General features: G+C 49.6%; 2 protein-coding genes across 2 annotated transcripts in view; one reads left to right on the plus strand and one right to left on the minus strand.

Moving 5' to 3' along the window:
* Positions 1 to 8: 8 nt before the first annotated feature.
* Positions 9 to 11,690, minus strand: hspa14 (heat shock protein 14). Its single transcript, XM_066667567.1, has 14 exons — positions 11,537 to 11,690; positions 8,356 to 8,436; positions 5,002 to 5,084; positions 4,366 to 4,414; positions 3,383 to 3,488; positions 3,170 to 3,260; positions 2,920 to 3,024; positions 2,556 to 2,717; positions 2,158 to 2,313; positions 1,939 to 2,041; positions 1,586 to 1,801; positions 1,036 to 1,185; positions 865 to 932; positions 9 to 247 (listed from the first exon to the last, which is right to left on the minus strand). Exons 1-14 carry the CDS (start codon positions 11,591 to 11,593, stop codon positions 160 to 162), a joined length of 1,515 nt encoding a protein of 504 aa, XP_066523664.1. The 5' UTR covers positions 11,594 to 11,690; the 3' UTR covers positions 9 to 159.
* Positions 11,691 to 13,435: 1,745 nt separating this feature from the next.
* cdnf (cerebral dopamine neurotrophic factor) overlaps positions 13,436 to 13,807 on the plus strand; it is a 10,448-nt gene continuing 10,076 nt past the window's right edge. The window contains exon 1 of the mRNA XM_066667568.1: positions 13,436 to 13,645. Within this exon, the coding sequence (XP_066523665.1) occupies positions 13,570 to 13,645 (76 nt within the window). The 5' untranslated portion in view covers positions 13,436 to 13,569. The remainder of the gene's footprint in view (positions 13,646 to 13,807) is intronic.

Genomic DNA, 13,807 nt, shown 5'->3' on the forward strand with positions numbered 1-13,807 from the left:
AGGTTTGTTTGGATCAGAAACACCACATTAAAATGTTTAGTGTAAAAAAGGTTTTATTGAAATGTCAGCACTGAAGGAACAAGCTTGAGGTGAATGTGATCTCTATGACAAGTGAGACACTGCTCCCCATCGCCCTTCACAGATGTTTGAGGGGGAAAGCTATGATGCTGCTGCAGCTGTTGCTATGGTAACAGCCTCCGACCTGCCGCCGCTTTGCTCCATGCAGGTGACGTGCAGTGAGCCGTCTCTGAAAGTGAAAGAAAAGACGGTTAATTCATCCACTCAATTCAGTTTTGTTTATAGTGGTTTTTTTTTTGTTTTTGTTTTTTTACAACTGCTGTCAACACAGTGCGGCTTCACAGAAAAGGAGTGAGTGCCGCTGGGGAAACAGTGTCAGGAAAATCTGCCTCAGAGCGAGAGGGAAACCATCAAATGGAACCTGGACTCAGAAGTGAAGCCCATCCAACACAGAAGTGTGTTACGGCTAAGAGCTTCATTAGTAAGAACAGCCTGCAGCAGATAAAGAATAAGCTGCTGTAGCTTAGTGCTGTCAGTGCTTAGTGCGGACAGAGGGGAGGGCAGACGAGGACGGTCTTTACTCAGGGTCAGGACAGGGGACGGCGGACGAGGACACCCCGAGGGGACGGTCTTTACTCAGGGTCAGGACAGGGGACAGTGTGAGGAAATATTTACCCACAGATAAGGGTTTACAGTAGAAACTTTTCATTTTGGGTGCAGCCATAAGACTGACACGAGATCAGGTCCAGCTCATCATCTTCACTAGTAACACTCTGTCCCTGGGTGCAGGTGAATTCCAGGTCATTTTTCCCACCTTCAAAAATAATGTAATTAATAAAGAATTACCTTTTCATTGTAGCCACTGTGACAATGTCACGCGTCTCTTCCTTGGGCTCCAGGTCCCTGAGAACTATCTGTAGAACAGACGAGAAAATGCAACATTCAGGAATCAGAAATGACACAGACACAGTGTATGTGTGTGTTTTCACATGGGAGACATGGATGTAGAAGTCTGACCTGTGCTAGAGGTTTCTGAGCCTGGAACAACTCCAGACACACAGAGGTCATGCTGCCAGGACCCTGAAGTGTGTGCTGTCGGCGCGCAGGGAGGGGGGTGCCAGAAGGAAACAAAACTGTAAAAATATCTGCTCCAGACTCATCCACCTCCTGCGAGACAGAAAGTCGTGTGTCAGTCAGATGTGTTCATCAGAGACACACAACTCCAACACGGAGCTCAGCACTGAACCAAAGATTGTGACTTCAGCAGGAGATGGTGAGTCCTACAGAGCGTAGCTGGTCTCTCTGTGGGATACTTTCCCCTCTCTCTGTCTCTCTGCTCAGTGAGGGCTACTGTGACAGATCTGGGCACCCTGCAGTCACTGTTCAACGGAGTTACGTTAGTGGAAGTTCATGTGCAGGTGCTCCACGACATCCTATTTAACTTTTTGCTTTTCTAAAACAATTGAACGTGTCCTCAATGGGTGAATCTTCGCCTGAATTCTCTTACATTAAAGACCACTACACACTGCAGGACGTAAACAGAGGAGGCCGGCGATTTCTTGTTCACCTTAACCATGATGTCACTGGCACAGCAGTCCACAGTGATGGAGTCTTCATCCAGAACCAGACTCTCCTTCCCCACGAGAATCCCGGCCTGCATGGCCGCACCCACTGGAATCACTTCGTCGGGGGGGATGGAGCACAACATTTCCACATCTGGGAACAGGTCTCGGATCATCTGCTGCAGCTTGGGAATTCGCGCCGAGCCCCCGCTCAAGACCACCTTCAGGAGAAAGTAGAGAACTGTAAGAGTTACTGCAGAGGGGAGTGCACACGTTAATGAAGCCCTGTGGCAGTGACACAACCTGCTGCATGTTTCCTATAAAGAATGCGCATAAATAAAGCGCTCTCCATGTTTACCGTGTTGACGTCTGAAGTGGAGAGGGTGACCTGCTCCAGGAGGATTCTGATTGGCTGGATGCTCTTACTGAAGAGGCTGGAGCAGATCAACTCGAAGCGAGCTCTGTGAACCAACACCAATGTAACTTTCATAACACACTGGGATTTTCAGTCTCGTAGAACGACTTTGCAGGGTTTAGAATAAGAGTAGATTAAGGTTGGGGTTAGATTAGAGTTTACCTGGATACATTGCACTCAAAGTCCATGCCGTCGTACAGAGAGTCCACAAAGCAGTTGGAACTGCCCAGAGTGGACAGGGTGTGTTTGGCTAAATCAGCGCTGTTCATCAGTTTCATCATCGCCCTGGGATTTCCGCTCACATCGTGTTTATACACCCTGGAGACACACACGGACATCAGACACATCTGCGTGCAAACCAATACCAGCCCACTCAGGACCATCAGAACCCACTCAGTTCCCAGTACTTACCAAGTCCCCACTCACTCAGGACCATCAGTGTCCACCCATTCCCCACTCGCTCATCCCTGCAGTATTTATCCAGTCCCCACACAACACCCTCTCACTCAGTCCCGACCCAGAACCCTCAGTTCATGCACAGATTCTCTCTTTACACATACTTCCTGAACTCCGCAGCCAGATGCTGTGCCAGTGCCTGTGTAAAACTCTCCCCTCCGATGCTGTGGTCTGTGTGTGTGGCCAGGACTCGGTACATCCCACTATTCACCTCCAGAGCTGTCACACTCAGCGACGTCCCGCCGAGTTTATAAACCAGAGCATGGCTGAACGGGGAGAACACAGAGTTACAGAAACTTCAGGTGAAACAATGCCACTTTTCATTTTAAATAAAGGGTTTATCTGTGTCTTTAATAAACTGAAGACAAAGCACAGAGGCCTTTAGCCATACTCTGTAACTCTAACCCGAGGAACTGTATGAGATGGGGTGTATTTTTTTCTGTTGGGAGACGAAACACGGAGACACACCTCTTCCCTGTCGGAGACTCCTGTCCGACGCCATAAGCCAACAGGGCAGCGGAGGGTTCATGAATCAACCGCAGCACGTTGAACCCAGCCCCCTCTGCAGCATTCCTGAAACAAACAATTATTAATAATCAGCAAGTGATCTCACCGTTAAAGTAGGGCTCTGTAACATTTAGTTTCTGTTTTCACAGCCCGTTTTACACATGCACTATGACCAAGAAATGTTCAGGACTGGGGAGCTGTGTCAGTGTACCTCAATGCATTCTTCTGCATCTCCCCAAACTCAAAGGGCACAGTGATGACAGCATCTTTAACGTCAGAGCCCAAAGCCGACTGAGCCGTCTCTGCAGAAAGAACACAACTTTACTATAACAGCTACGAGGCACAACTCCAGTTTGTAAACATGGCTTCTCTGATTACTTTATCGATTCAGAACCATTTTAGTGTCTGAGTCACGACCACGCACCTTTCATTTTGTGGAAGATCAATTTGGCGACTTCTTCAGGAGAAACGTACTTCTCCGTTTCTTCCAAATCGAGTTCGTACCTGGGCTCACCACCTTTATTGACAATCTTAAAAAGAGAGAGAATGAGTATCTCCATTAAATAGTAATAAATAAAGTGATAAATAAAACGGATCAGCCACAGGTCATAATTAAGGCAGGGCAATGCAAGTTCTCAGTGAGTCTGGTTCTGGTTTACAGTGGCACACGAGCTTAGTGCTGCTTCTCTGAGTTTATTCTCCACTTGAGTCAGGATTGGGGGGGGGGGCTTTTCTTTTGCTCTGAGTGTGTCTGGCGGCTGTGGTCTGAATCAGCTGAAGCTGTTTAATGGTCTTTTGTGGAAGTCCAGCTAAGAGACCATTACAGTAATCAATGCTAGAAATAAAGGCATGGATAAGTTTCTCCAGCTCTGGTTTATTCAGAAAATCCCTTAATGATGTTCTAGTTACCGCTTTAATATGAGACCAAAACTGATCTGAGTCCATGAACACACCAAGGTTAATACACACAGTTCTTTAGATTTGACGGCTCTCGAGTCCAGATACGCAACCAATCTGTGTTTCACTGCTGCCCCCAAATAGAATAATCTCTGTTTTATCTTTATTCAAATGTAGAAATTGTGTCCCTTTCCTAACACTAACCAGAGTCATATGGGGGACAGGGCCAAGTTATCATCTGCATTGCTGTGATAGTCCTGTGGAATTTGGCCAAGAGGAAGCATGTATAGATTAAATAGGAGTGTTTTTATACTTGTTTTTATTCTGTAATGTATTGTTATATTGTTTTGTATTTTTTTTTTTGTACAGCATTTTGGTATTTTGTGAAAGTGTTAAAGTGCTTTATAAGTAAAGTTAGATTGGACTGAGTGGAGTTAAATCGTCGACTGTTTCTCGACTCTGAAGGAATAATCCAGTCATAACTTCTGTATCTCCCACTGAAACACTTACTGTGCACTTGCTTTCCTCAATGTGTGCCTTTGCCTCTGGGTCCTCGTACCTACGGCAAGAACACCATCTTTAATATCATTATTATAATAAATAAAACAAACGCAGGGTTTACAGGTATTACTGTGTGTGTTAGTACTACTGTGGAATAGTGTCTATTAGCACTGAGTGTGGCAGGAACCAAAAACAAATTCCTTGTGTTGTGGCCAGATGTCTCTGGCCATCACAATTTTTACAAATTTCCTACCCTCCCTGAAAGATACATAGTGTTTCTGCAATGCAAAGTCCAGTGTAGCAAGGACATAGGATCTATTCTCCCTCAGCTGAGCTTTTTAACCCTGAATCTGATGGATCCCTCCCCTTTTTCACCCTCAGGTCAAATCTGTTCCTCCACATTGTTCCTGTTTGGTTGAATATTAAGGAAATAAACTACATTCCAAATTCCATTTCAGTTTCCCTTTAAATTTGTGGCTGATTTGCAAAGATACTTATTTAAATAATAATAAAAAAACATCAATAAAAGTGTTCTTTGTTTATAAAACACTTCTGTTCAGCTCTTTCTCATCCCTTTTATCATTAACCTCCACCAAAAAAAAAAAAAAAAAGAAAGAAAGAAGAAAAAAAAGCTAGGTGACGTACCGCCGGCCGAGAATCTGCTTCACTTTCACTACGGTGTTGGCTGCGTTCCGGATCCTTCCCTGCTTCGCCGCTATCCCTACGATCTGTGGAAAGACAAATCGGGAAACTGAATCACACCCAGAGTCTTACAGTGATGTTCCTGCTGTACACCACACTCACATCTGGACACAGGGGTGCTCAGTCAGTTCTAGATGTGGTAATAATCTCCTGATCCTGCAGGGGGTGATATAACGGTTAGAGGCAATGACTCTTTCTGAGGGAAATAAAGAAAATATCAGCTCATTTCCATCATTTTTTTTTTTTTATCATGTTTTTTTTATAAAACCGAACTGTTCTGAGGAACACACTGTGTCAAGGAAACTGGAGCCTGGCGCTGTGTGTGACTGTGGACTCCAGGACATTAGTCTCCACCCCTACAGGTGTTGGTGGGGTTAAAGTAGCGGTCGGGCGGTAGTGGGGTTAAAGTAGCAGCCGGGCGGTAGTGGGGTTAAAGTAGCGGTCGGGCGGTAGTGGGGTTAAAGTAGCGGTCGGGCGGTAGTGGGGTTAAAGTAGCAGCCGGGCGGTAGTGGGGTTAAAGTAGCGGCCGGGCGGTAGTGGGGTTAAAGTAGCGGCCGGGCGGTAGTGGGGTTAAAGTAGCGGCCGGGCGGTAGTGGGGTTAAAGTAGCAGCCGGGCGGTAGTGGGGTTAAAGTAGCAGCCGGGCGGTAGTGGGGTTAAAGTAGCAGCCGGGCGGTAGTGGGGTTAAAGTAGCAGCCGGGCGGTAGTGGGGTTAAAGTAGCAGCCGGGCGGTAGTGGGGTTAAAGTAGCAGCCGGGCGGTAGTGGGGTTAAAGTAGCAGCCGGGCGGTAGTGGGGTTAAAGTAGCAGCCGGGCGGTAGTGGGGTTAAAGTAGCAGCCGGGCGGTAGTGGGGTTAAAGTAGCAGCCGGGCGGTAGTGGGGTTAAAGTAGCAGCCGTGCGGTAGTGGGGTTAAAGTAGCAGCCGGGCGGTAGTGGGGTTAAAGTAGCAGCCGGGCGGTAGTGGGGTTAAAGTAGCAGCCGGGCGGTAGTGGGGTTAAAGTAGCGGCCGGGCGGTAGTGGGGTTAAAGTAGCGGCCGGGCGGTAATGGGGTTAAAGTAGCGGCCGGGCGGTAGTGGGGTTAAAGTAGCGGCCGGGCGGTAGTGGGGTTAAAGTAGCGGCCGGCCGGTAGTGGGGTTAAAGTAGCGGCCGGCCGGTAGTGGGGTTAAAGTAGCGGCCGGCCGGTAGTGGGGTTAAAGTAGCGGTCGGGCGGTAGTGGGGTTAAAGTAGCGGCCGGGCGGTAATGGGGTTAAAGTAGCGGCCGGGCGGTAGTGGGGTTAAAGTAGCGGCCGGGCGGTAGTGGGGTTAAAGTAGCGGTCGTGCGGTAGTGGGGTTAAAGTGGCGGTCGGCCGTTGGTGGGGTTAAAGTAGCGGTCGGGCGTTGGTGGGGTTAAAGTAGCGGTCGGGCGTTGGTGGGGTTAAAGTAGCGGCCGGGCGTTGGTGGGGTTAAAGTAGCGGCCGGGCGGTAGTGGGGTTAAAGTAGCAGCCGGGCGGTAGTGGGGTTAAAGTAGCAGCCGGGCGGTAGTGGGGTTAAAGTAGCAGCCAGGCGGTAGTGGGGTTAAAGTAGCAGCCGGGCGGTAGTGGGGTTAAAGTAGCAGCCGGGCGGTAATGGGGTTAAAGTAGCGGCCGGGCGGTAGTGGGGTTAAAGTAGCGGCCGGGCGGTAGTGGGGTTAAAGTAGCGGCCGGCCGGTAGTGGGGTTAAAGTAGCGGCCGGCCGGTAGTGGGGTTAAAGTAGCGGTCGGGCGGTAGTGGGGTTAAAGTAGCGGTCGGGCGGTAGTGGGGTTAAAGTAGCGGTCGGGCGGTAGTGGGGTTAAAGTAGCGGCCGGGCGGTAATGGGGTTAAAGTAGCGGCCGGGCGGTAGTGGGGTTAAAGTAGCGGCCGGGCGGTAGTGGGGTTAAAGTAGCGGCCGGGCGGTAGTGGGGTTAAAGTAGCGGTCGTGCGGTAGTGGGGTTAAAGTGGCGGTCGGGCGTTGGTGGGGTTAAAGTGGCGGTCGGGCGTTGGTGGGGTTAAAGTAGCGGCCGGGCGGTAGTGGGGTTAAAGTAGCGGCCGGGCGGTAGTGGGGTTAAAGTAGCGGCCGAGCGGTGGTGGGGTTAAAGTAGCGGCCGGGCGGTAGTGGGGTTAAAGTAGCGGCCGGGCGGTAGTGGGGTTAAAGTAGCGGCCGGGCGGTAGTGGGGTTAAAGTAGCGGCCGGGCGGTAGTGGGCTTAAAGTAGCGGCCGGGCGGTAGTGGGCTTAAAGTAGCGGCCGGGCGGTAGTGGGCTTAAAGTAGCGGCCGGGCGGTAGTGGGCTTAAAGTAGCGGCCGGGCGGTAGTGGGGTTAAAGTAGCAGCCGGGCGGTAGTGGGCTTAAAGTAGCGGCCGGGCGGTAGTGGGGTTAAAGTAGCGGCCGGGCGGTAGTGGGGTTAAAGTAGCGGCCGGGCGGTAGTGGGCTTAAAGTAGCGGCCGGGCGGTAGTGGGCTTAAATTAGCGGCCAGGCGGTAGTGGGCTTAAAGTAGCGGCCGGGCGGTAGTGGGGTTAAAGTAGCAGCCGGGCGGTAGTGGGGTTAAATTAGCGGCCAGGCGGTAGTGGGCTTAAAGTAGCGGCCGGGCGGTAGTGGGGTTAAAGTAGCGGCCGGGCGGTAGTGGGGTTAAAGTAGCGGCCGGGCGGTAGTGGGCTTAAAGTAGCGGCCGGGCGGTAGTGGGCTTAAAGTAGCGGCCGGGCGGTAGTGGGCTTAAAGTAGCGGCCGGGCGGTAGTGGGCTTAAAGTAGCGGCCGGGCGGTAGTGGGCTTAAAGTAGCGGCCGGGCGGTAGTGGGCTTAAAGTAGCGGCCGGGCGGTAGTGGGGTTAAAGTAGCGGCCGGGCGGTAGTGGGGTTAAAGTAGCGGCCGGGCGGTAGTGGGGTTAAAGTAGCGGCCGGGCGGTAGTGGGCTTAAAGTAGCGGCCGGGCGGTAGTGGGGTTAAAGTAGCGGCCGGGCGGTAGTGGGGTTAAGGTAGCGGCCGGGCGGTAGTGGGGTTAAGGTAGCGGCCGGGCGGTAGTGGGGTTAAAGTAGCGGCCGGGCGGTAGTGGGCTTAAAGTAGCGGCCGGGCGGTAGTGGGGTTAAAGTAGCGGCCGGGCGGTAGTGGGGTTAAAGTAGCGGCCGGGCGGTAGTGGGGTTAAAGTAGCGGCCGGGCGGTAGTGGGCTTAAAGTAGCGGCCGGGCGGTAGTGGGGTTAAAGTAGCGGCCGGGCGGTAGTGGGGTTAAAGTAGCGGCCGGGCGGTAGTGGGGTTAAAGTAGCGGTCGAGCAGTGGTGGGGTTAAAGTAGCGGTTGAGCAGTGTTGAGGTTAAAAAGTACCTGTTCAGTGTCTCTGTATGACACCACAGCAGGAGTAACCCGGTCTCCTGCGTCATTGGCCACAACATCTGCGCGTCCATCCTGAAAGAACCGCAGCCAAGATCCGTCACTGAGTCTCATCAGCTCATTAACATTCAGATCAGATACAGCAGTGCTGCTGAAGTTTAGACCCTTCACTGTTAGGCACCCACCAGAATCATCCATCCTGGCCAGTGACTTACAGGGGGAAAGAGGGCTAAAAAGTATGCAGAGCAACAGATGGAGTACAGTCTAAGTGTAGAGGTTTTCCAGTATACGGTGGCAGTGGAGACAGTGAACAGTGAGATGAGAAGACACAGTGGGGACACTGGACAGTGAGATGACGCAGTGGACAGTGAGAAGAGACAGTGGGGACACTGGACAGTGAGAAGAGACAGTGGAGACACTGGACAGTGAGAAGAGACAGTGGACAGTGAAAGGAGACAGTGGAGACACTGGACAGTGAGAAGAGACACTGGACAGTGAGCAGAGACAGTGGAGACACTGGACAGTGAGCAGAGACAGTGGAGACACTGGACAGTGAGCAGAGACAGTGGAGACACTGGACAGTGAAAGGAGATAGTGGAGACACTGGGCAGTGAGAGGAGACAGTGGAAGACACCCACTCAATCTCTCACTAACACTCACTCACTCACTAACACTAACACAGTCACTCACAAAAACACACACACACACTCGCTCACTCACTAACACACACACACTCACTCACTAACACACACTCACTCACTCACTAACACACACTCACTCACTCTCACTAACACACACACACTCACTCTCACTAACACACACACACACACTCACTCTCACTAACACACACACACACTCACTCTCACTAACACACTCACTCACTCTCACTAACACACTCACTCACTCTCACTAACACACTCACTCACACACTCACTCACTAACCCTTACTCACTCGTTCACTAAGACACACACACTCACTAACACACACACTCACTCACTAACACACACACTCACTCTCACTAACACTCACTCACTCTCACTAACACTCACTCACTCTCACTAACACTCACTCACTCACACTAACACACTCACTCACTCACACTAACTAACTAACTCACTCACACTAACACACTCACTCATTAACACACACACACTCACTCTCACTAACACTCACTCACTCACTCTCACTAACGCACTCACTCACTCTCACTAACGCACTCACTCACTCTAACGCACTCACTCACTCTAACGCACTCACTCACTCTCACTCACGCACTCACTCACTCTCACTCACTCTCACTAACACACACACACTCACTAACACACACACACTCACTAATACACACACACTCACTCTCACTAACACACACACACTCACTCTCACTAACACACACACACACTCACTCTCACTAACACACTCATTCTCACTCTCACTAACACACTCACTCACTCTCACTAACACACACTCACACACACACTCACTCACTCTCACTAACCCTTACTCACTCGTTCACTAAGACACACACACTCACTAACACACACACTCACTCACTAACACACACATTCACTCACTCTCACTAACACACACTCACTCACTTTCACTAACACACACACACACTCACTCTCACTAACACACACACACTCACTCTCACTAACACACTAACACTCACTCACACTAACACACACACTCACTCACACTAACGCACACACTCACTCACACTAACGCACACACACACCCACTCACTAACACACTCACACACCCACTCACTAACACACTCACACACCCACTAACACACACACTCACTCACTCTCACTAACACACACACTCACTCACTCTCACTAACACACACACTCACTCTCACTAACACACACACACACTCACTCTCACTAACACACACACACTCACTCTCACTAACACACACACTCACTCTCACTAACACACACACTCACACATACACTCACTCTCACTAACCCTTACTCACTTGTTCACTAAGACACACACACTCACTAACACACACACACACACACACACTCACTCTCACTAACACACACACACACACTCACTCTCACTAACACACACACTCACTCTCACTAACACACTCACTCACACACACACTCACTCTCACTAACCCTTACTCACTTGTTCACTAAGACACACACACTCACTAACACACACACTCACTCACACACACACTCACTCTCACTAACCCTTACTCACTCGTTCACTAAGACACACACACTCACTAACACATACACTCACTCACTCTCACTAACACACACACTCACTCTCACTAACACTCACTCACTCTCACTAACACACACTCACTCTCACTAACACACTCACTCACTCACTAACACACACACTCACTCACTAACTAACACACTCACTCACTAACACACACACACTCACTAACACACACACACACACTCACTCTCACTAACACACACACTCACTCACTCACTAATACACTCACATTCACTCTCACTAACACACTCACTCACTCTCACTAACTCACTCACTCACTAACACACACTCACTCACTCTCACTAACCCTTACTCACTCGTTCACTAAGACACACACACTCACTAACACACTCACTCACTCTCACTAACACACACACTCACTCTCACTAACACACAAACTCACTCTCACTAACACACACACACTCACTCTCACTAACACACACACTCACTCTCACTAACACACACACACACTCACTCACACTAACACTAACACACTCACTCACACTAACACTAACACACACACTCTCACTCTCACTAACACACACACTCTCACTCACTCACTCACACTAACACACTCACTAACACACTCACACACTAACACACTCACTCACTTACACACACACACTCACTAACTAACTCACTCACTAACTAACTAACTCACTCACTAACACACTCACTCACTAACACAAACTCACTCACTAACACAAACTCACTCACTAACACACACACTCACTCACTAACACACACACTCACTCACTCTCACTAACACTAACACACACACACTCACTCTCACTAACACACTCACACACACTCACTAACACACACACTCACTCACTCTCACTAACCCTTACTCACTCGTTCACTAAGACACACACACACTCATTCACTAACGAACTGTTACTCACTCACTCAGTAATACACTCGCTTTACCTTGAAGACCGCTGCACAGGCACATGTGTATCCGAAGTGAACCCCGATAGCCGCCATCTCTCTCTCTCTCTCGGCCGGAAACACACTGCGCTACCGCTCTTCACCCGGAGGGACAGAGGGCGTGTTCCAATCCCTTAAATCCTAGGCTCTACGTCCTCGTCCAATTGCACACTTTCGCATCGCCATCTGCCGGACAGGACAAGAAACAGCACAACAGAAGTGAACACAACGCAGTGCAGCTTTTCTAGATGATATATAAATAATAAACAGAAATGGAGTTCACCTGAATAAAGCGAGTATAGGTGTCAGGTTCAATATAAATGTTTAATAAAAGATAATAATTATACATATTATATTTTAATAATAATAATAATAAAACATTTTATTTGTTGGCGCCTTTCATGACACTCAAGGTCACCTTACATTAACATACAGTAAGTTATTACAGCTACAACAAACACAAGCATAAAATGATCACAACACACAACTATAAAACAAAACATGAATTGGCCAGTTTAGTAGTGCCTCTGTCACAGCTCCAGGGTCCTGGAGGTTGTGGGTTCGAGTCCCACTCCAGGTGACCGTCTGTGAGGAGTGTGGTGTGTTCTCCCTGTGTCTGCGTGGGTTTCCTCCGGGTGACTGTCTGTGAGGAGTGTGGTGTGTTCTCCCTGTGTCTGCGTGGGTTTCCTCCGGGTGACTGTCTGTGAGGAGTGTGGTGTGTTCTCCCTGTGTCTGCGTGGGTTTCCTCCGGGTGACTGTCTGTGAGGAGTGTGGTGTGTTCTCCCTGTGTCTGCGTGGGTTTCCTCCGGGTGACTGTCTGTGAGGAGTGTGGTGTGTTCTCCCTGTGTCTGCGTGGGTTTCCTCCGGGTGACTGTCTGTGAGGAGTGTGGTGTGTTCTCCCTGTGTCTGCGTGGGTTTCCTCCGGGTGACTGTCTGTGAGGAGTGTGGTGTGTTCTCCCTGTGACTGCGTGGGTTTCCTCCGGGTGACTGTCTGTGAGGAGTGTGGTGTGTTCTCCCTGTGTCTGCGTGGGTTTCCTCCGGGTGACTGTCTGTGAGGAGTGTGGTGTGTTCTCCCTGTGTCTGCGTGGGTTTCCTCCGGGTGACTGTCTGTGAGGAGTGTGGTGTGTTCTCCCTGTGTCTGTGTGGGTTTCCTCCGGGTGACTGTCTGTGAGGAGTGTGGTGTGTTCTCTCTGTGTCTGTGTGGGTTTCCTCCGGGTGACTGTCTGTGAGGAGTGTGGTGTGTTCTCTCTGTGTCTGCGTGGGTTTCCTCCGGGTGACTGTCTGTGAGGAGTGTGGTGTGTTCTCCCTGTGGGTTTCCTCTGGCTGCTCTGGTTTCCTCCCACACTCCAAAAACACACGTTGGTAGGTGGATTGGAGACTCAAAGTGTCTGTAGGTGTGAGTGTGTGTCGCCCTGTGAAGGACTGGTAGGCTCCGGACCCACCGCCGCCCTGAACTGGATAAGGCTCACAGACAGCGAATGAATAAATGAATGAAAATAGCAAATTGTCCCCACCTCATCTGACATCATCACCATAGTTTATATTTGTATTATTTCTATTGTATAACATTTCAATGCCATATATTTTAATTGTATTTTATTATTATTATTATTATTTACTTAATTTCACTGCACTTGTGTTGTGTGTACGTTGCTGGATCACATCAATTACACTTTGGGGATTCATACACTGTTAGTAATAATAATAACAATAATACTTTATTTACATAAAATACATCCTCCAACAGCTCAGAGCACGTAAAAAACTGAATGAAGTAAAGACAGAAGAAATGTAACACGAATAAAAAAAAACATCAACAGAAAAACAATTGTAATGAAACTGAGTGAAGTGCAATAATAAAAGAATAAGAAAAAACAGGGATAAAGACCTGTGGCTGGGGACTGACAGCTCCTTCGACCAATCAGCGCCCCTCTCCGAATTTAGTAACAGCTGACGGTTGGAGCAGGTGGTTCTGCTGGTCGTGGGGTGTTCAGTAGCCGGTGCTGTGTCAGTGCTGAAGTTCCTTCGCAGACATGTCCGGAGCGACCCCCGCCGCCGTGCTGCTGCTCTTCGGCCTCGTGTGTGCGGTCACCGCCGAGGAGTGCGAAGGTGAGGCGGCGTGTGATTCAGCAGCTCGACGTGAACACGCCACTGACTCTCACGTGCATGAAGCGTGGAAAGCAGTAGCTATGCTCTTTATTCTGAGAATAGTGGTGTGTGTGAGTGTTTGTTTGCGGTGGGGGAGGGGGGTCTTTACGTAGGGCTCCTGTT

The sequence above is a fragment of the Hoplias malabaricus genome, chromosome 4 (genome assembly GCF_029633855.1).
Source record: "Hoplias malabaricus isolate fHopMal1 chromosome 4, fHopMal1.hap1, whole genome shotgun sequence".
In the NCBI taxonomy this organism is placed as follows: domain Eukaryota; kingdom Metazoa; phylum Chordata; class Actinopteri; order Characiformes; family Erythrinidae; genus Hoplias; species Hoplias malabaricus.

Coding starts and splice junctions, on each gene's coding strand:
- hspa14 (XM_066667567.1), bottom strand. CDS start 11,593: ATGGCGGCTATCGGGGTTCACTTCGGATACACATGTGCCTGTGCAGCG. Junction 4,415..5,001: donor AAGCAGATTCTCGGCCGGCG/GTACGTCACCTA, acceptor TTCTTGCCGTAG/GTACGAGGACCCAGAGGCAA. Junction 2,042..2,157: donor TTTGAGTGCAATGTATCCAG/GTAAACTCTAAT, acceptor GTTGGTTCACAG/AGCTCGCTTCGAGTTGATCT.